We start from the raw sequence: 20724 nt of genomic DNA, 5'->3' as shown, positions 1-20724 counted from the left end.
AACTCTGCCACTTGGGAACATTCACTGTCTTCTTGTTAAGCAACTCCAGTGTAGATTTGGCTTTGTGTTTTAGGTTATTGTCTTGCTGAAATGTGAATTAATCTCCAAGTGTCTGGTGGAAAGCAGACTGAACCAGGTTTTCCTCTAGGATTTTGCCTATGCTTAGCTCCATTCCATTATATTTTTTATCCTGAAACCCCCCCCAGTCCTTAATGATTACAAGCATACCCATAACATGATGCAGCCACCACTGTGCTAAAATATGGAGAGTGGTACTCAGTAATGTGTTGTATTGGATTTGGCCGAAACATAACACTTTGTATTCAGGACAAAAGGTTAATTGCTTTGACACTTTTCTTGCAGTATTACTTTTGTTGCAAACAGGATGCATGTTTTGGAAAATGTTTATTCTGTACAGGCTTCCTTCTGTTCTCTCTGTCAATTAGGTTAGTATTGTGGCTAGGGTTGCACATTTTGGGGAATGTTCAGAGGTGAAAACTTTCCGTGGGAATATATGGGAATTCACTTTTTTGGGACTGGGGGCAGTATTGAGTAGCTTGGATAAGAAGGTGCCCAGAGTAAACTGCCTGCTACTCAGGCCTAAAAGCTAGAATATGCATATAATTAGTAGATTTGGATAGAAAACACTCTGAAGTTTCTAAAACTGTTTGAATGATGTCTGTGAGTATAACAGTACTCATATGGCAGGCAAGAACCTGAGAAAAAATCCAACCAGGAAGTGGGAAATCTGAGGTTTGTAGATTTTCAAGTCATTGTCTATCGAATATACAGTGTCTATGGGGTCGAATTGCACTTCCTAAGGCTTCCACTAGATGGAAACAGTCTTTAGAACCTTGTTTGAGGCTTCTACTGTGAAGGAGGGGGGAATGAGAGCTGTTTGAGTCAGGGGTCTGGCAGAGTGCCATGAGCTCAGTCTCGCGCGCTCCCGTGAGAGTTAGCTGCGTTCCATTGCATTTCTACAGACAAAGGAATTCTCCGGTTGAAACATTATTGAAGATGTATGATAAAAACATCCTAAAGATTGATTCTATACTTTGTTTGACATGTTTCTACGAACTGTAATATTACTTTTCGTCTGAACTTTCGCCTGGACTTGCCCGCGCCTCCTGAGTTTGGATTTGTGTACTAAATGTGCGAACAAAAAGGAGGTATTTGAACATAAATGATGGACTTTATCAAGCAAAACAAACATTTATTGTGGAACTGGGATTCCTGGGAGTGCATTCTGATGAAGATCATCAAAGGTAAGTGAATTTTTATAATGCTATTTCTGACTTCTGTTGACTCCACAACATGGCGGGTATCTGTATGGCTTGTTTTTGTGCCTGAGCGCCGTACTCAGATTATTGCATGGTGTGCTTTTTCCGTAAAGTTTTTTTTGAAATCTGACACAGCGCTTGCATTAACGAGAAGTGGATCTAACACTTGTATCTTTTAGCAATGTTTATTATGAGTATTTCTGTAAATTGATGTGGCTCTCTGCAAAATCACCGGATGTTTTGGAACTACTGAACATAATGCGCCAATGTAAACTGAGATTTTTGGATATAAATATGAACTTTATCGAACAAAACATACATGTATTGTGTAACATGAAGTCCTATGAGTGTCATCTGATGAAGATAATCAAAGGTTAGTGATTAATTTTATCTCTTTCTGCTTTTTTGACTCCTCTCTTTGGCTGGAAAAATGGCTGTGTTTTTCTGTGACTAGGTGCTGACCTAACATAATCGTTTGGTGTGCTTTTGTCGTAAAGCCTTTTTGAAATCGGACACTGTGGCGGGATTTACAACTAGTTTATCTTTAAAATGGTGTAAAATACTTGTATGTTTGAGGAATTTTAATTATGGGATTTCTGTTGTTTTGAATTTGGCGCCCTGCAATTTCACTGGCTGTTGGCGAGGTGGGACGCTACCGTCCCGAATATCCCAGAGAGGTTAATGGGAATATATTGGAATTAACAGAAGTATATGCAAATTAATATTAATACCATTTAAATGTAGATGTTTTTTGCATTGGATATATTTAACATATAATTATGGAGACAGAAACATAAACATTTTACCTTATCATAAGCCTACATAATTGCAAATTATTAAATCATTCCAATGGAAATATAAAAAAACGATTTAGTTAGGAATTTTACTTTAATTAAATGAGTTGACTCTTCACATGGGATGATTTCACTGAACAACAAAAGAAAGGGAATATTGAATGATCAATCCCCAATGATCCATTGCATCTCCCAAAAACTTTCAACATACATCTGTAAAATGATAGTCTAGAAACTAAAGCTTTGGTTGTCTTCCTCTCAAGCTTACATGTCTTCTCCCTGGACCTCCTCAATGTCCACCTCTTGAACATCAGACTCTGAGGCATCATCTTCACTGTCACTTTCCTACCTTGTTGAGGATGGCTCGATGTCAGGCTCAAAAAGTCTCAAATTTGCCCGGATGGCCACCGATTTTTCAACCCTTGCTTTGGTCTGTGTGTGTTCCCAAACAAGGACCAGTTGCGCTCCCAAACAAGGACCAGTTGCGCTCTGAGGCGGCTGATGTTGGTGGGATTTGGGGGATGATGGACAGAGGAAAGAGTCTCAGATCCATAAAGTCCCTTCCACCAGGTGGCTGATGAGATATGTTGGCACGACTGCAATATTGCATCTCCATCCCAAAGCCCTTGCTTGGAAGTGTACTTCGCCAGACTCCCAAGAACATTGCCCTCATCCAGGCCAAGGTGGCAAGACACGGTAGTGATGACACCATAGGCCTTGTTGATCTCTGCACCAGACAGGATGCTCTTGCTAGCATACTTGGGGTCCAACATGTACACTGCGGCGTGTATGGGCTTCAGGCAGAAGTCTTCACTCTTTTTGATCTATTTCAGAACTGCAGTTTCCTCTGCTTGGAGAAACGGTGAAGTGGGCAGGGCAGTACGGATTTCTTCTCTTACATCTGCAAGCAGAGTCTGAACATCAGACAGAATGGCATTGTCTCCCTCAATCCGTGCAATGGCTACTGCTATAGGTTTCAGGCTGCTTACCACTCTCTCCCAAAATACATCATCCAAGAGGATCCTCTTGATGGGGCTGTCCATATCAGCAGACTGTGAAATGGCCATTTCTTGGAGAGACTCCTTCCCCTCCAGGAGACTGTCAAACATGACAACACCACCCCAACGGGTGTTGCTGGGCAGCTTCAATGTGGTGCTCTTATTCTTCTCACTTTGCTTGATGAGGTAGATTGCTGCTATAACTTGATGACCCTTCACATACCTAACCATTTCCTTGGCTCTCTTGTAGAGTGTATCCATTGTTTTCAGTGCCATGATGTCCTTGAGGAGCAGATTCAATGCATGAGCAGCACAGCCAATGGGTGTAATGTGAGGGTAGGACTCCTCCGCTTTAGACCAAGCAGCCTTCATGCTGCATTGTCTGTCACCAGTGCAAATACCTTCTGTGGTCCAAGGTCATTGATGACTGCCTTCAGCTCATCTGCAATGTAGAGACCGGTGTGTCTGTTGTCCCTTGTGTCTGTGCTCTTGGGGGTGGAGATGATGTAGTTAATTATTCCTTGCCCGCAAACATCGACCACCCATCAGAGATTGCAATACAGTCGGCTTTCTCTATGATTTGCTTGACTTTCACTTGAACTTTGTTGAACTCTGCATCCAGCAAATGAGTAGATAAAGCATGACTGGTTGGAGGGGTGTATGCTGGGTGTAGAACATTCAGAAATCTCTTCCAATACACATTGCCTATGAACATCAGAGGTGAACCAGTTGCATACACAGCTCGAGCAAGACATTAATCAGCATTTCTCTGACTACTTTCCTCCATTGAGTCAAAAAAACATAAGCTGTTGCTATCGATAAGGTGTCTGATTCATCATTTTCACCTCGAATAGAAGTTGAGGGACTTTTGTCAGAGGTTGCTTGTTGTGAGCGCTGAGGGAACTTTAGTCACTTGGCCAGATGATTCTGCATCTCTGTTGCATTCTTCACACATTATTTGACTCAGTATTTGCAAATGTACACAGATTTTCCTTCTACATTAGCTGCAGTGAAATGTCTCCACACATCAGATAGTGCCCGTGGCATTTTCCTGTAAAGATTAGAAAAAAAAATGTAAAAAAACCAAATACAATTCCATGTACAGATAAATAGTTAAGCAGTTAGATTAAACAACTCCTTTGTAAGATAAATGTTTTAAAATTAAACGTGTATGGAAACAGGTGAATTAACACTCCTCAGTTAGCAGGCTCAAGTAAGCTAAAACCCACATGGTAGCAAAAACTAACTAGCAAAAATTGTTAACAAGTTAGAAATGATTTAAACACACTTTTCTGTAGGCTACTATTTACTAGTTAACAAAAAATCATGTATGTCATAAAATCAATTCACCTGACCCTTTGCAACCCTAATTGTGGCGTAACTACAATGTTGTTGATCATCCTCAGATTTTGCCCATCACAGCCATTAAACTCTTTAACTGTTTAAATGTCACCATTGGCCTCATGGTGAAATCCCTTAGCAGTTTCCTTACTCTCCGACAACTGAGTTAGGAAGGGCACCTGTAACTTTGTGGTGACTGGGTGTATTGAAACACCATCCAAAGTGTAATTAATAACTTCACCATGCTCAAAGGGATATTCAATGTCTGCTTTTTTAAATACTTTTTTCCCCTTCTTTGCGAGCATTGGAAAACCTCCCTGGTCTTTATGGTTGAATCTGTGTTTGAAATTCACTGCTCGACTGAGTGACCGTACAGATAATTGTATATGTGGGGTACATATTCAAAAATCATGTTAAACACTATTATTGCACACAGAGTGAGTCCATGCAACTTATTATGTGACTTGTTAAGCACATTTTTACTTCTGAACTTATTTAGGCTTGCCATAACAGAGGTTGAATACTTATCGACTCAAGGGATTTTTTTTTTATTTGTAAAAATGTGAAAAGAATAATTCCACTTTGACCTTGTGGGGTATCGTGTGTAGGTCAGTGACAAATCTCAGGTAATCGATTTTAAATTCAGGCTGTAACACAACAAAATGTGGAAAAAATCTACCGTGTGAATACTTTCTGAAGGCACTATATAAAATGTGTTCATAATATACACCATTTTATGTATGACATTTTCTAGCTTCAACCTATCTGTACTTTGTTCCTCTGGATGTCTTTGTACCAAACCTCCTCAGAGTAATTATACATGAAGCCTTCAACCTTTTTGTCCTCCATCTCCCTTTGAATATTGAATTGCAATGAATTTCGTTAGCCATGGTATTATGCACAAACGGAGCAGGTGATGACTCAAAATGAATCCTGAGTCAGCCATTTTGGTGGTTATATGGGCTCCTATTGAACAGGACATCTTCATTAGCACCTGGCGCTCAGCATTTCAAGGTTATCAGATGTACTGTGCTGTTTGCAGGTTTAATAGTTTGTCAAGATCAAAAGGTTTAAAACCAGGCAATGCTTAACGAGGGCCAGTTTCCTGGACCCAGATTAAGCCTACTCCTGGATTAAAAAGAATCTCCAATGAAAGTGCTTTTTAGTCCAGAAATAGTCTTAACTTGACATGATGATGACCAAAGACACATTAGGCTTTAAAGAGGCTAAACAACAGGGTTTAAAAGGTGTCTGTGATAAATGCCTCTCTCTGTGGCCAGGTGCCTTTCTCCTGTGATAAATCAGACTTCCTGATTTTAAATTATTTATACCCTGGATAAAGAGATGCAGCAGTGCTCTCCTCCATCCTCCCTGTATGTGTGTCTGGGTTTCCTCTTCTTTAAGACCTGGCTACATTTTAAACAAACAATCAGCCTTGCGTGTTTAAACTAGAAGGCTAATGGGGGCGTGGTAGAGGGAGAGAGGGAGATTCTATCCAACAGCTCTACTGCTCCACAGCACAGGCCAAAAACAGAGGGATTTCATTCTCTCCCGCAGCGTTTGCTGTCCTGACGTTTATTACACGGTTGTTGTCTTTAGTTTCATTACACTCAAAGCAGGGCAACTCATTTTTAGATTAGAAAAAAAGGGATGACCTCCCTCTGGAGAGACAGCAGGACATAAAAGGGCAGTTGTTTGAAATGTTTACACAACTCACGGATGGGACAATTTACTCAGGCATATTTGCCAATGTACAGTAGTCTACAGAAAGCTTTTAGGCCATATAAATAAGTCAGGAGGGAGCAGAGTAAGAGCTGTGAACCTTTACATAGCTGGAGGGGTTTACTGGACTGGGTTTCTTTGAGGCCTTTGTTTCTCCAGTTTCTGTGAGTGTTTTTAAGTGTGGTGAGAGGGCGCTCAAAGTGGCTGCAAATCATTCACTGTGGTTCCAATCTTAGCAGGGCTTGTATGTTTCTCATGTTTGTTACGCTTCCAAAAATCTGCATGAACAGCACATCATGAAATGTGTTTCAAAGGAAAGCATCATATTTAGATGTTCTACTTGACATAATTTTGTAATGAACTAATCCTTCAGCATTTCAAAACCACTGTTCTGTTCTGTTTATTCTTGTTTTTAAACTGATTTTCATTTGAAATTACATGGTTGTGAAAATGGAACTAGTTCTTTTGCATCCTAGGATCTGCATGTGGGGTCTGTGGAAGGAATCTTACAGCTGCCATGGGGAACAAATTGCTGTCTTGCTGGATCCCAATCTAACTAAAATGATTCCTGTCTCTTGAATAAAAGAATATAATCTATTGGGTAAAATAGCTGCTCCCTACCATCTGCAATCAGGTGGAAGTTGTTTGTCTGTTGGCTAGATTGTATGGATTTGTTTAAACAAGCAATGTGCTGTATGTTTTGAAAGCATTCTAGTTCATCAGAGCGTAAATGGATGTATGGCTTTATACATTTATTCTGTTTATCATGGCAACTCTACAATAAGTTCAATCAGTTTAGCCACTAAAATTAATTAGAGAAAAATAAAAACCTATTAAAGCATAATTGTGCTCCATATTGTTGCATGGTTCCTACATATGAGTGCATTTGGAATGGGTGAAGTGAGAGAGTGTGGGTGGAATGTAAAGTGACTGGAATTTCTTCATAGACAATGCACCACATTGGCTTGTAATGAGTCATAGATATCTGGAATTCTTCCAATTACCAACAAAAAGCTATCTTATTTTTCAGTTATAAGCACTGTAGCTACCTTTTTTGAATGAAGTGTAACCTAGTTGCACCGCTTTTTATTTTTTATTTGTTTTTATAGACATGTTGAATTCACAGTATCGATAAAGGTTTTACAAATTAGGATAGTTTGTCTGCCTGTCCTCTCACTCCTCTCCCTTCTCCTGCAACAGTCTTCAGGATTTCCCCTCCATGCTCAGACCTTAGCCTAGGGCTAAGCCCTTAGGCCACCAAGGCTTCCATTTCTTCCATCATATCATCTCTAGTATACTGTCAAGTATTGTGTGTTTGTAATGCTTTATTTCTTACCATGGGGGTGTCATAAGCTTTCTCCAACTCCATGTTTTGGTTGCCCTTTTATGCCAGGGACAAGCCCTACACTAGCCAAACAATCCAGTTTGTCATCTTCCACTTCTGTGAAAACAATCTACCATGCAGCATCTGCCATTTCACTTGCTTGAAGCTGCACTATACTGCACCCTGCATTAAGGACCTGATAACTAGGAATGCTTTTGAAATGTACTCAACATTTGCTGCCATTTTCACCTCTCGCTAATGTTTCCTAAGGTGTTTTAGGAGGACTTTCAGAAAAATATATTGAGCAGGAATAGAACGAGACCCTTGAATGACGGTTCCATTTTCACAAATACGTTTTGTTCAACGTATTTTTTTATTTTTTATTACATTTTGAATGTTCAGCTCTTATTGCTCATTCGCTGTCTCGTTTTTATTCCAGGAAGTTCCCTCTGAAGCAGGGAGTGTCTGCATATAAAATGGTCTGCAGTTCTCTGCTTCATAGGTCAGAAGCTTGTTTATCTTGTCTCTGTGGCTACGCTCAGTCCCAACTAAATTGTTTGAACCTGTATGAGAAAAAGCTCCATTTGGCACGCATCATCTTACACACCAGATAATCTTCATTTCATTTGAACATCCCTCTACATGTAGATTTCCCAGTTAATTTCTGTTTATGGCAAATGCTATTCAAAATCAAGTCCCAGTGTCACTGAAAGATGGTGAGAGAATTGGATTACTGCACATTCTGGGCAACTATTTTTTGCAGATTGAATTAGAAACTCTCAAAGTATCAATTTCAGATAATTAGATATACATGTCAGTAGATTCATGACTTTTCATTTACATCATGTCCTGTAATAGGACTCTTTCCTACTTTATTTTTTAAGAAATTGTCAGAACACGTATACACACATACTCACCTACACACACTCACACATAGACACACTCACTCATCATGATGCAATAAAAGAAAAGTGAAAATTATAATTGGATGATCAAAGAAAGCAAAAAAAACGAGAAAACAATCATGCACAAATTTCGCTGCTTGAATGGGACTGCTAGCCAATGCTGGTTGGGATGCCTTTATTTACTGTCCAATTGTATACACTGTAGATGCCACCAACGTCTCCTCTTCTATGACCATGGGAGGCCCTCGCAGTGCTTTTCCCACCTCTTCCAGCTCCACCATGCACTCCACTACTTCAGCCACCGACCAGACCTCTGCTCACACCGGCATCGCCGCTCCAGACGAAGGTGTAAGTAGCAGAGCGGTGGCGGAGATGCTTGGCGCCGAGGGCGGGACTGGCAACAGTGGGAGTGCTGGTGGCGGCAGGGCTGGCGGCGAGAAAGGAGGAGGGGCAGGATCCCTAGGTGGAGGAGGAAGAGGGGGGGCATCCCAGGAGGCCCAGCAGCACCACCAGATGACCCCCTCCAAGCGGCGGACGGTGCTGAACATCTCGCCTCCGCCCGAGGACCTGTTTGACGACAGCCGCATGTCTTGCCAGGAGGATCAGCTCCAGGACTCTGAGCAGAGCAACAGCATCTGGATGGATGACTCCGCCTCCAACTTCAGCATTGTCAGCTCCAGCTCCTACAACGACAACACAGAGGTGCCCCGGAAGTCTCGCAAGCGCACCCCCCGCCAGCGACCCGGGCCCAAGCCTGCCTCGGCCGAGGAGGCCAGCATGGACGTGTTTGATGCAGACAGTGCCAAAGGGCCTCACTTTGTGCTCTCACAGCTGGGCTCAGACAGCAAGGCCTGTACCAAAGGAAGGTGGGTGCCCCTGGACCTCTTTTACAGTGAAATTAGCCCATGTGGAAACCTATCATTTACTTCCTTTTGGTCTGCAGAGGTAACTTTCCTGTTCTTTTACATCTTTGAGATGGCTCTATGGACTTTGGTTAAGTTTCAGTTCTCAGTTTGAATCTTGTCTGGAGCACAGAATGGAAATACATTTAGAAATACATTAAGACAAGTTAAATGTCAGAGAAAGGGATTCATTAATTGAAAAACACTGATAGACTTGAAATTAGCAGTGGCCATTTACAACTACTATTGAATGGACATCTCAACAGAACTGTTCATTCTATATCTTGCCTGATTTGGAAGAGGTTTATCTAAATTTGCTCCATACTTATTTCCATTGTTTAGAGGTGTAAAACCACTATACCACAAGCGGAAATCGTACCAAACCACTGGCTGAACTTTTTCCTCTTTGCTTGAAGAAGAGCTGGCAGATCAGAGGCTAGGGAGTGGCAGGATACCACAGCACAAACAATGGTCAGCCGTGGTGAATCACGCTGAGCCTCTTTGAAAAGCGTTGAGAAAGCAGAGCAGATTAAATATACCGATAAGTCTGGATCCCTAAGAGGTTCTGATGGACTCTGCTTAGTAGTGGGCCTCCAAACTCTGCATTGCTCACTAGGTTCACTGGGAAACCATGGCAGCTATTTGGGGATCCCTCACTAGTCTCCAGTTCCAAATACCCCCTATGCTCCACCATACACACATGCTGACACTCTCTCTCTCACACACACACAGATATTTGCTGGTGGGGTCACAGCTTGGCTGGAACTTTGATAGTAAGCGGACGGTCTCCAAGTCCTGTCAAGTTCTCTTCCACTGAGAGGAAGCTTGGTGCCAACAGTGTAGCTGATCTTCCCTCCCCTTACATAAATGAACACAAGGTGGAGAGGAGAGGAGGAGTGGGGGTGAGGGTTGCTGCCACTGTCACCCAACGCCAGGTTGTGCGGCCCTCAGTCACCATTGATTACAAGGACACAGGCAGGGTTAGGGTTAGCAGGGGACAGTGCTGTGAATGAGTGAAAGGAAACAGTCCCCTGCATTAAATATAAGCAAGCGTATTGTAGTCAATGCTAGTGTTGCATGTTTCAATGTAGGTTGTGTAGGAGCTGTTGGGCTTACACAGTACCTAACCAGTCTGTCTTGCAGTTCGGCAGATGGCCCCCAAACAACCCATCAGAAAGGTGGGACCCTAGCGAGCCAGTTCCCTCAGAAGAGTGAGGGCAAGGAGCTGAAGATCCTGGTCCAGCCTGAGACCCAGCACAGAGCCCGCTACCTGACTGAGGGCAGCAGGGGGTCAGTGAAGGACCGCACTCAGCAGGGCTTCCCCACCCTAAAGGTACGCCTTAAACCAGCAACAGGACCAGGGGGGCTGGGGCCTCTAGGGCTTTTTGTGGACGGTCAGTGCCCCATAGACGGGTCACTGTTTTGACTCTACCCCTTTGGAAATATGCCTTTATCTGTCCTTCATCAAACGCCACCATCAACCTGCTCCATACTCATTGTTACATAACACCTCTACATTGGGTTAACATGCTCAAGTCAGCCTGTGACAATCACTGAATCACTATGTAGAAACTTGTATAAGAAGTGATGCAACGTATCAACCCCACGGTATTTTATTTTTATGAAATAAGGTTTTATAGCTAGCTGTTACAACACACCTTGGAAGGCAGCACTCATGTGGTAGAGCATGGCTCTTGCAACGCCAGGATATTGGGTTACATTCCCATGAATGAATAAGTCGCTTTGGATAAATGTGCCTGCTAAATGCAATATATTATATAACCTACATAAAAACATTTCTTGTCCACCGAGAAAAGAGGTAACTATCATTATTCTCTTGAAGTGATTACAACAGCAAATCGTGACTTTATTTGCATTTCTTTGTCATATCTCTGTGTCAACAATGCTATTCACAATGTATTGCATATTTCAAATGTTTTACTCTCAAAGTAGACCGCAAAACAGGCAGTTGTGCAGTGACAGTTCTGTTATCATAGAATACTATAAGATATGGAATTATCATCTTACTAAGCAGAAAGCTGGCACTGTCTATCACGTATTCACTTTTGTACGTTATTTTACCTGCACCCTTTTGACTCTTGTGAAAACTATCACTTGCACAATACATTGAACGCTCAATTCTCTAGTGACTTACAAAAATAGGTAGAGTTGACTTTGGAGCAGCTGTGTTATTTTATGATCTGAGTGTTCTTTGTTTCCTTCTTGTCCTCAGCTGGAGGGTGTGAATGAGGCAGTGGTGCTGCAGGTGTTTGTGGGTAATGACGCTGGGCGTGTAAAGCCACATGGGTTCTACCAGGCCTGCAGGGTGACAGGGCGCAACACCACAGCCTGCAAGGAGGTGGACATCGAGGGCACCACTGTCATTGAAGTGTCCCTAGACCCCAGCAATAATATGACCCTGGCGTATGTATCTGCTTATTGTCATAGCTGTTGCAATTCTGTAAAATCACACATACTGGAGACTGCTCCTCTTAGTCATCCTCCAATGGGAGTGTGTTGGGGGCTGTTGCAGCAATAGCAGCTGGGGCCTTGGTCAGCAGGCCTGCCTTCCAGTCTAACAGCTGTGATGTGTGTGTGTGTGTCTCTGCAGGGTGGACTGCGTGGGGATCCTAAAGCTGCGTAACGCTGATGTGGAAGCTCGTATCGGGGTGGCCGGCTCCAAAAAGAAGAGCACGCGTGCCAGGCTGGTGTTTCGGGTCAACATCCCCAGGCCGGACGGCTCGGTGCTCACGTTACAGACACCGTCGTCCCCCATCCTGTGCAGTGAGTGGCTTTAGGTTATTCGTAGCATCTGCCCACCGGAGTTCTCTCAGGAACTCTGTTGAGCTGAGAGGTGACGCACGTCACCAGGGGATTAGGGGGAGGGATAATAAGTTCATTCAGGGGGTTGGGTGGACAGGAGGAAACTGAAGAGGAGCTTGGGTCAGGACAAGGATGTCAATAATGAAGTCTCCATTGGGAGCCGTTACTGTCAAAATTCAACTGGATAGTCTTATGAGCATTTGTAATTTAGGTTTGTTTTCATCTCGTTTTTAAGTTCCAAGCTAAAGACTTGAACACTTTGAGGAGTTGATTCAGTCTAGAAGTTCCATTTCTAATGTGTTATGTATGCTTAGCAGATCATTTTCTAATTCAAGTACATTTTCAGAGACCATGTCTATAGACTCTCTTCAGCTTCATGTGTTCCTCCCGTTGTGGGCACAGGGTGGGGCTGTGAGTGGCAAAAACAGGAAAGACTGCTCTGGGGTATAAGAAATTCTATTTGTCGGTGGTTTTAGAAGCAGAACTTCTCCTAAAAAAACGAGGGAGAGAAAGAAAGAGGTGTGGACTTCTATTGTTTACAATGCCAGAGTGCAATCCGTCCAAGCGAAAATCTGGCCAGAAAATATAAAATATAAATCTCCAGTGGCGTCTGTCTGTCTGTGTGTGTTGTGCTGTGGAGTGGGGTGATGAGAGTGAGGAAGGTCTGTGAAAACTGGGGAGGAGGAGTGGGAGGAGTCTAAGCTTGTTGTTTGTAGAAACTTGGGCATTTCTATTTGCCTGTGAGAAAGGGGGACTGCAAAGACAGTGTCAAGTTTACCTATATTCCAGTCATTTTACTGTCTGGTTAATGATCATATACTGTAAAATAACAGTCACATGCACCCCATTTTTTAAACGCCAGCTCAGCTCACATTGTTCCTGGCAAAGCAATTAAGCACAATTACTATTTCACAAGATTACACGTGTGCCTTCCAAGAAATCACAAGGTACTCTTGAGCAATTGGTTTAAGCTTTTCTGTTGGCATCCCCTGGTTCCTCTGAAAAGGCCAGCAGTTCTGTACTCGTGACAGAATATTAGTTAAAGAAGCTAGGTCAAGCAGAACTTAGAGCCTGACGGTCTGTTTGTGTCCTGTCTACAGCCCAGCCTGCAGGGGTGCCTGAGATTCTGAAGAAGTCCCTCCATAGTTGCTCAGCGAGGGGGGATGAGGAGGTCTTCATCATTGGGAAGAACTTCCTCAAGGACACCAAGGTCATATTCCAGGAAAATGTGTCTGGTAGGCCTACACAACTAATTATTGTCTGAATTCCATGTACTTACAGTATATGAATAATGAATAACATTTATATTTATTCCTTGACCTACCATACTAATGAAACCGTTCATTGTTTTCCCCCTAAGATGAGAAGTCTTGGAAGGCAGAGGCTGAAATTGACATGGAGCTGTTTCACCAGGTAAATAAGATTATTCTCTGCTTATTGTGGTCCTAGATGATTCATGCTAATGATTTAACGGGGTGATTAGATAAGGACAGCCATTTGAGATTTGTAGGTTTAGATGTAATCATCTTAAATGGCTACTCACTCAGGGAGGTGAATGGCCTCATTGTTTTGTCACCTAATTACTGTGAGCCACGGTGGTAAGTGTGTCTCAACAGTCCTGCATAAACCTTTGCCCTTGGGAGCCAAAGGGTCAGAGCTATGTTAGCTAAGCCTCAGTCAGTTGTCTGAGCCCTGAGGTGTTAGATGTCTTTCACATGTTATTCACAATTTGTAACCAGGCAAACTATGTAAATCACCGCCACACCTTTTACTAGTCAGCAAAGTTAGAAAGGTGTTGCGTGTTTGAACTAGTTGGTGACATACGGAGTCTCCAGTTCATCGTCTGTGCCAGGATTATGTCTGTTGTGGCTATGTCTCTCTTTCAACTCTACATTGTGCTGACATCGCTTGATAATGTAATCAAAGTAATTTTGCGATTGCACATGTTTTTGAAGGGATGTTGACACGTTTGTCACATGACTTGATGTATGTAATTATAAGACTGGGGCTACTGTACATTTCTGTTAGCTAAGTGGATTTGTCTGTTATGCGTTTCCCCTCAGAATCACTTGATTGTGAAGGTTCCTCCTTACCAGAACCCAGCCATCGCGTCTGCAGTGTGTGTGGGGATCTACGTGGTGACCAATGCTGGCCGATCCCACGACGTGCAGCCTTTTACATACACTCCAGAACCAGGTCTGGGATAAGTCCATGAACAAATGTTCTTTTTTACACCTTCTGTGCCACATTAGGACCAAAACAAAATTTCCTCAGAGCATGTCTTCAGCCAGTGTAAATTACAACCATTACTCTACCACCACTACTGGATTAGGTGGATATATCCTCTAGCCTGCTCTAAATTGACCATTTCAGTCCTTGGTACAGGAAGCCATGTCCACTCGGGAACAGGGGGGTATTTGTCTCCTCCTTTTTCTCTCACATCACTTCCAGTCGTTAAAATGTCCTTTGGGCACTGTGGCACGAACTATCAATGAGCGAGCAGGAAGTGACAGAGAAAGGAACTAAAACAATGAAACAAAACATGGAAGTGTAGATGATCCATCTAAAAAAAAAAATACCCTTCTATATACAGAATGTACTAAACATGATATCGGATTAGACAGCGCCCTATACAAAACAGTCAAGTCGTACAGATTTATTCCTGGTTGTTTTTCACTCTATACAGTAACATTTCATATTATATTTTTGTATATGAAAACCTGACACGCAGACGATGGAGAATGAGACTGGGTATGAAGAATAAGGTCATCTGATTTGCATGTCCATAACTCAACCTGCTTATCTGTGTACGTCTCAGTGGACATATCTGTGAAGAAAGAAGTTCCATCTCCAGGCAAGCCCTGCTCTTTTGATCAACGGTTGAAAGGTATAGTATATCTCTACCATGCTGTACATGCTGTGTCGTGTGTTCTTGTTTGTAATGCATTGGTGTGTGTGGGGGGGTATCAATGTACTCCTGTATCTTGGCTTTCAGTATGACAAAATTGTAACATTGTCATTCACGCCCCTACAGTAATTGATGGTGCCTTGATGCCCATAATGTTGCCTCTTGTGAAGAGAGAAGAGGTCACTCCAATGGAGGTCTCCAGCAACCTCCCTTCTGCTGGCATTTTCAAGGTAAAAGCTCCACAAATGCATTCATCAGCCTTGGCTGTGATAATGCCTCATTTAATAGTAGAATCATATCCATATGAACCATATCGATCTTTCCCCAAAAAACTAGCAGGTATAATCTGTTTTTTGTATTCTCAGCGGACCCCCAATGTCATGTGTTCGGCCCAGCAGACGCTGGACATGAGTTCCAACCTTCCCCCCAACAACAGCCCGTTCTCCAACTCCTTGCCGCAGCCTGCCAGTGACCCTGATGAATCCCAAACAGCAGTCTTCAACAGTGCAGAGGCCCTGAGCACCATACAGAAGCAGGACATCGCTCCCACCAACTCCTTCCCCGTGCCTGCAGACTCTCTACTCCAACCTGGGCCTCAGCAGTTTCTCCTGGAGCCCAGAGAGGGGCTGGGGCAGGACAGGGCCGGCAACAACGCTGGGGCGGTAGGGAGGCTCAGTCAACAAGTGGAGGCCCCTCAACCTGCCCCCCAGCAGCACCAGCTGCCCATATTCCCCCCAGATGAGGTGGCCCAACTGGAACAAGCAGTGAGACAACTGCAGGCCAAAGGGTACTGCAGCCAGCATCAACAGCGACAACAGCAACAGATTCAGCAGCAACAAATTCAGCAACAACAGCAGCAACAAATTCAGCAACAACAGCAGCAACAAATTCAGCAACAACAGCAGCAACAAATTCAGCAACAACAGCAGCAACAAATTCAGCAACAGCAACTACAGCAACAACAACAGATTCAACAACAACAAATTCAGCAACAACAGCAACAGCAAATTCAACAGCAACAAATTCAACAGCAACAAATTCAACACCAGCAACAGCAAGTGTTGGACAACCTGCAGCAGCAGCTGTTTCAGTCACAGATGCCCATGCAGTGTGGCATATTCCAGGGCAGTTCTCGAGGTGAGAACACTGAACAGCAGGGTTCCCAGCAGGGCATGGTGCAGAACCATGGTTCCCTCTTTCAGCAGGCCCAACAACAGCAGCAGCAGCAACAACAACAGAAACAGCAGCAGCAAGCAGCACTCTTTCAGCAAGCCAATGAGCTCCTCTCCATTCAGACAAACTTCCTCCATCAGACCCCTTCTCATCCCTCTCCACCCCTCTTCCATAACCCCAGCCCCCTGGCTGAGGCACAGGACCCACAGGGGGCGCTGTTCCACACTCAGAAGGCCTCTACCACCCAGGAGCAGGTCCAGGCAACCCTCTTCCAGAACACACTGACAGTGTTGAGTAGGACCAGCCTTTCCCCAGAGCAGCCCCCCTCTGCCGCCAACCTGTTCCTCCCCCAGAGTACCCTGCCCGGGCAGCTCTCCGCTAGCGGTAGCCAGCAGCAGCTGGCCTTCCTCAGTGCCCTGCAGACCTCTGCCACTGAGCCCCAGTCAGTGTTCCAGGCTCAGACCCAGCTTCCCCCCATCCAGCAGGGGACCCCCATGGAGCAGCAGCAGCCCTCCCAGCCTCAGCCCCAGCCTCAGCCACCTCAGCAGAACTCCATGTTTCAGAACATCTCCCCTCATCCACCTGCAAACACTCTCTCTCAGACCCAGCAGCAGCAGGCCAGCCTACTGTTCTGCAGCAACCCCCTCTCCACTCCAGAGCAGCCCCCCAGTCTGCTGTTCAGTGGCCAGGGCCAGATGCCCCCCATGAGCAGCAGCAGCCTGAACTCTCAGGAGCCCCAAAACCCCTCCATGCTGTTCTCTCAGGCCAGCATGGTGACGGTTAGCCAGCAGGAATCCTCTGAGCCCATGGCCTTCCAGGACCAGAGCCAGGTGGTGGGGAACCCCTCAGTGCCTCGCCAGCAGGGCCTGTTCCAAGAGCAGCAGCCCATGCAGCTGATCACCAGCTCCAACAACGACCCAGAGCAGCCCGTCTCCCTCTTCATGCCCCAATCCAACATGGCTGCCCTGCAGGGTTGCATGGCTGCCCAGGAGCTCCCGCAGACAGGCATCTTCAGCACCCAGAATGGGGTGGCAGGCCTGCAGACCACCACCTCCTCCCCCGTGCAGCAGCCAGGGTCTCTGTTCCAGACAGCAGTCAGTGGGACCCTCAACCAGCCCAGCGAGACCCAGCAGCCAGGCCTCTTCCTCTTTGGGATTCAGAACGGTAAAGATTCATGATTAAGATTTCTGTCCTTTTATCAAATGTCAGCTTTTTTAATATGCTCCAGAAAACAGTATGCAATTGTTTGGTTTTCGTTAACATTTCATGTGGCATGTAGTCAGTGACTACCCCTTTCTTCCCCTTACAGAGTGTGGCCAGCTGATAAACTCTCCTGGAACCACTCTGTCTGATCAGATCATTGCCATCAGTCAGTCTGGTCAGAACCAGAGAGAGAGCGAGGCCCAGATCCAGTCGCTGCTCAACCAGTCCATGTCTGAGTCAGGGAGCATGCAGAACAGCATGACGGCCTCCCAGAACATGGAGAAGATAGATGACATGCTTGTCAGCCTGCAGGAGCAGGGCAACAACCTCACTCGCTCTTACTAGGCCTGCTATAGGTTTCAGGTGAATGCTCATCTCTATATTAACATTTTAAATGTTTGGTTTGCCAATGTGTTTAAAACGGTTGCACTTTTGTTGTTCAGTTTAAACGTTTTGAGGGTATCTCAGAAAGCAGGATTAACCATTTTTGAATTCTAGTTCAAATTTTAAACACTGACTACTGTTTACATGCTCCTATGTCTTTAAACATGTAATTTCCCCTCCCTTTAGGAGCCCCGAAGACCCCCAGTGTGGACCCCCATTACAGACAGCAGAAGACCCAGTGTGGACCCCCATTACAGATGGCAGAAGAATGGAAACAAATTCAACAGTGGGCTCCTGTCCAAACTCCAAGTTACATGTAAGCCTCAGCGGCCTTCTTCTCCAAGGACTGTCTTCATGTGTAGATGCTCCACAGTGGCGCCGAGCGGGGTACCAGTCCGCCACTGCATCTAAACCTGGACCTCAAAATAGGACATAGGTTGTAGTCACCCCACAACTGCAGTGTGGTCAATGTATCTCACAGCTAGTCGCCTCCAGCTGTTAATGAAACATGACACTTTGAAATGTTTGGCTAACTCACCAGTTCTCAGAACAGCACTTTGCGGTGTGGTTTTATAAAGATGGTGGTGGAAGCTAGCACAGCATTCTGTATTCTCCAGGACCAGAGTGTGGGCTCACAATTGTTTATAACGCATTGTTGTCCTTTTTATACGATATTAAAAGTCTTTTAAGAAATAGCAAAAGAAAATATACAATTCGTGAAAAATAAACCTTTGTAAGATATTTTGACATTAGTTCTTTCAGCACCTTACGATGCTTTCCTTTTGTGACCATTTACTCATTAAGTTGGCCCATGCATTCACTAGTCAGCTATTTATCTCTTCTCCTGTTTACTGGATGTACAGCTCGACTACTTTATTACTCATGCATGTGTGTTGAGTTATGGCTTTAGTTTTTATTGCTCCTTTCATGAAACATCAGTTTATTTTATTGGCAGCCATCTTCCCATTCCTGAGAATAACTCCAAGTATTTGAGTATTACACCATGGATTTCTTTCCCTGATTAGACTCTGTAGTACGAGAGATGCTCTAGATTAGGGTCAATGTGGATCAAGAGAAAAATAATAATCCAGCCTTTAAATCATTCATTTCCAGTCTACATAATTAAATAATAGGCCTACAGTTTGAATAAATCATAACCATATATGCATACCATATACCAGTGCGCACGATTGTCTGATTGATGTAATTAAAGAGTATATTGTTATTTGTATCATTCTATGGCAAGTGTAGATAATGTGTTTTGTAGTGATGTCTCCATGGCAGATGTTTGTATTAGCTCATGTCTGGCACGCACGAACTAGACTTTTATCTATAGATCAGAGAGGAGTTTTCCATATGTTTGTCTTACTGTAAAACACCAACTCTCTTGCCTACAGTGGGCCACCCCAGGACCTGAGTCAAGGCCTCAAGTCACATCCTCCTTTTTCGTCTTCATGAATGGCCAGTTTTATGGCTCATATTGATTGGTGTGTTCATATTTGTCGTTCGAGACTAGCCATGTTTTGACAGGGAGAAAGTGGTGAAAGTGACTGGAGCAGTTATTTGTTTTGCCTTGACCATGAATGGTTGTTTGTAGTTGGATTATTAGTCAGGCGTGATATACAGATGTAGGATCTTAATTTGATCACTCTTTTGTTGCTGAGCATTTTCCTGCACCGCAAGAAATACAAACTTCTAGTTTTTCTTGTTATTATTTGTATTTTATAATTTTTATATATATATATATATATATATATATATATATATATATATATATATATATATATATATTGTACTTTTTACCCCCAATTTCGTGATATCCAATTGGTAGTTGGTCTTGTACCATCGCTGCAACTCCTGTACGGACTCGGGAGAGGTGACGGTCGAGAGCCATGCGTCCTCCCACACTTGACCCTGCCAAGCCGCACTGCTTCTTGACACACTCCTCGCTTGACCCGGAAGCCAGCCGCACCAATGTGTCGGAGGACACACTGGCGACAGCTGGCGACCAAAGTCAGCGTGCATGCGCCCGGCCCGCCACAAGGCGTCGCTAGAGCGCGATGGGAAAAGGACATTGTGCGCCGCATCATGGGTCTCCCAGTCGTGGCCAGCTGTAACACAGCCTGGGATCAACCCCAGGTCTGTAGTGACACCTCAAGCGCTGTGATGCTGTGCCTCTCGGGAGGCATGTGTATTTGAGTTTTAAAAAGGTTTCTAAAGTTTGTATTTTCGACTTTGAAATTTCAGACTTGATTTACCCTAATGAAAAATGTATCAACCCCTACAAAAATGTCCATTAATTATAATCCACAGAACAATTCACATTTCCTTTTGCTGCAGGATTATTTTTCTGCTGTAGCAAACTGGCTCAAATTAAGATCCCACACCTGTACTGTTGCCAAACTGGTTTGTGCTTTTATTCTTTACATGTGAGTATTGGGCTGGAGTGGAGCCAACAGTAAGATTGTGTCTTGTTTTTAGTCTGAATCTGAGTATATGCATGAACAAGGGGCTGGCCTCTGATGACAACAAGAACAGCTTAGTTGAGTGCCTCCATCTTTCTCTCTTATTGTTGTTGTCTGTTAGTGTGTGTTCTTAACATCATTACCTTTTATTCACTTTAAAAACAAGAAGATTTTTAAAATGGAGAGTATTTAAACTATTTTTAGTAATGTGATTGGTGGGGCCCCATATTCCCCATCCCAGAGCTTGAGCTGTGTTCTTTTAGATATTTAAAGGGACCCTACTCATGAAGAATGAATCGTTAAGTTGCTTTAGAGAAAAGAGCTGTCTGTGATTGGCTTTCTTCAACTCTTGTGAAAAACTAGTACTTTTGTTTCCAATAGTCATGAGTATTTATGTGAATTTTTTTATAAGATTTAGAAATATTTTATCATCTTTTTTACTGGTGTAGTTCTAATACATCTTTTCAGAAATCATATCTAATTTATTTGGTATTTTTTTGTC

The 20724-nt window shown here is 43.7% G+C and overlaps 1 protein-coding gene across 1 annotated transcript in view; it reads left to right on the top strand.

Annotated features, from left to right (window-relative positions):
• The window catches only part of LOC120025291 (nuclear factor of activated T-cells 5-like), a 55234-nt gene extending 36302 nt beyond the window's left edge, over nucleotides 1–18932 (top strand). The window contains exons 3-14 of the mRNA XM_038969780.1: nucleotides 8570–9230; nucleotides 10410–10599; nucleotides 11500–11690; nucleotides 11878–12050; nucleotides 13190–13324; nucleotides 13450–13502; nucleotides 14153–14285; nucleotides 14908–14976; nucleotides 15124–15227; nucleotides 15363–17334; nucleotides 17480–17736; nucleotides 17944–18932. Coding sequence (XP_038825708.1) covers nucleotides 8570–9230; nucleotides 10410–10599; nucleotides 11500–11690; nucleotides 11878–12050; nucleotides 13190–13324; nucleotides 13450–13502; nucleotides 14153–14285; nucleotides 14908–14976; nucleotides 15124–15227; nucleotides 15363–17334; nucleotides 17480–17718 — 3920 coding nt within the window. The 3' untranslated portion in view covers nucleotides 17719–17736; nucleotides 17944–18932. The remainder of the gene's footprint in view (nucleotides 1–8569; nucleotides 9231–10409; nucleotides 10600–11499; nucleotides 11691–11877; nucleotides 12051–13189; nucleotides 13325–13449; nucleotides 13503–14152; nucleotides 14286–14907; nucleotides 14977–15123; nucleotides 15228–15362; nucleotides 17335–17479; nucleotides 17737–17943) is intronic.
• The last annotated feature ends 1792 nt before the right edge of the window (nucleotides 18933–20724 follow it).

Source organism: Salvelinus namaycush, chromosome 30 (assembly GCF_016432855.1).
Source record: "Salvelinus namaycush isolate Seneca chromosome 30, SaNama_1.0, whole genome shotgun sequence".
Classification (NCBI taxonomy): domain Eukaryota; kingdom Metazoa; phylum Chordata; class Actinopteri; order Salmoniformes; family Salmonidae; genus Salvelinus; species Salvelinus namaycush.
This window is presented reverse-complemented; position numbering and strand designations above follow the sequence as displayed.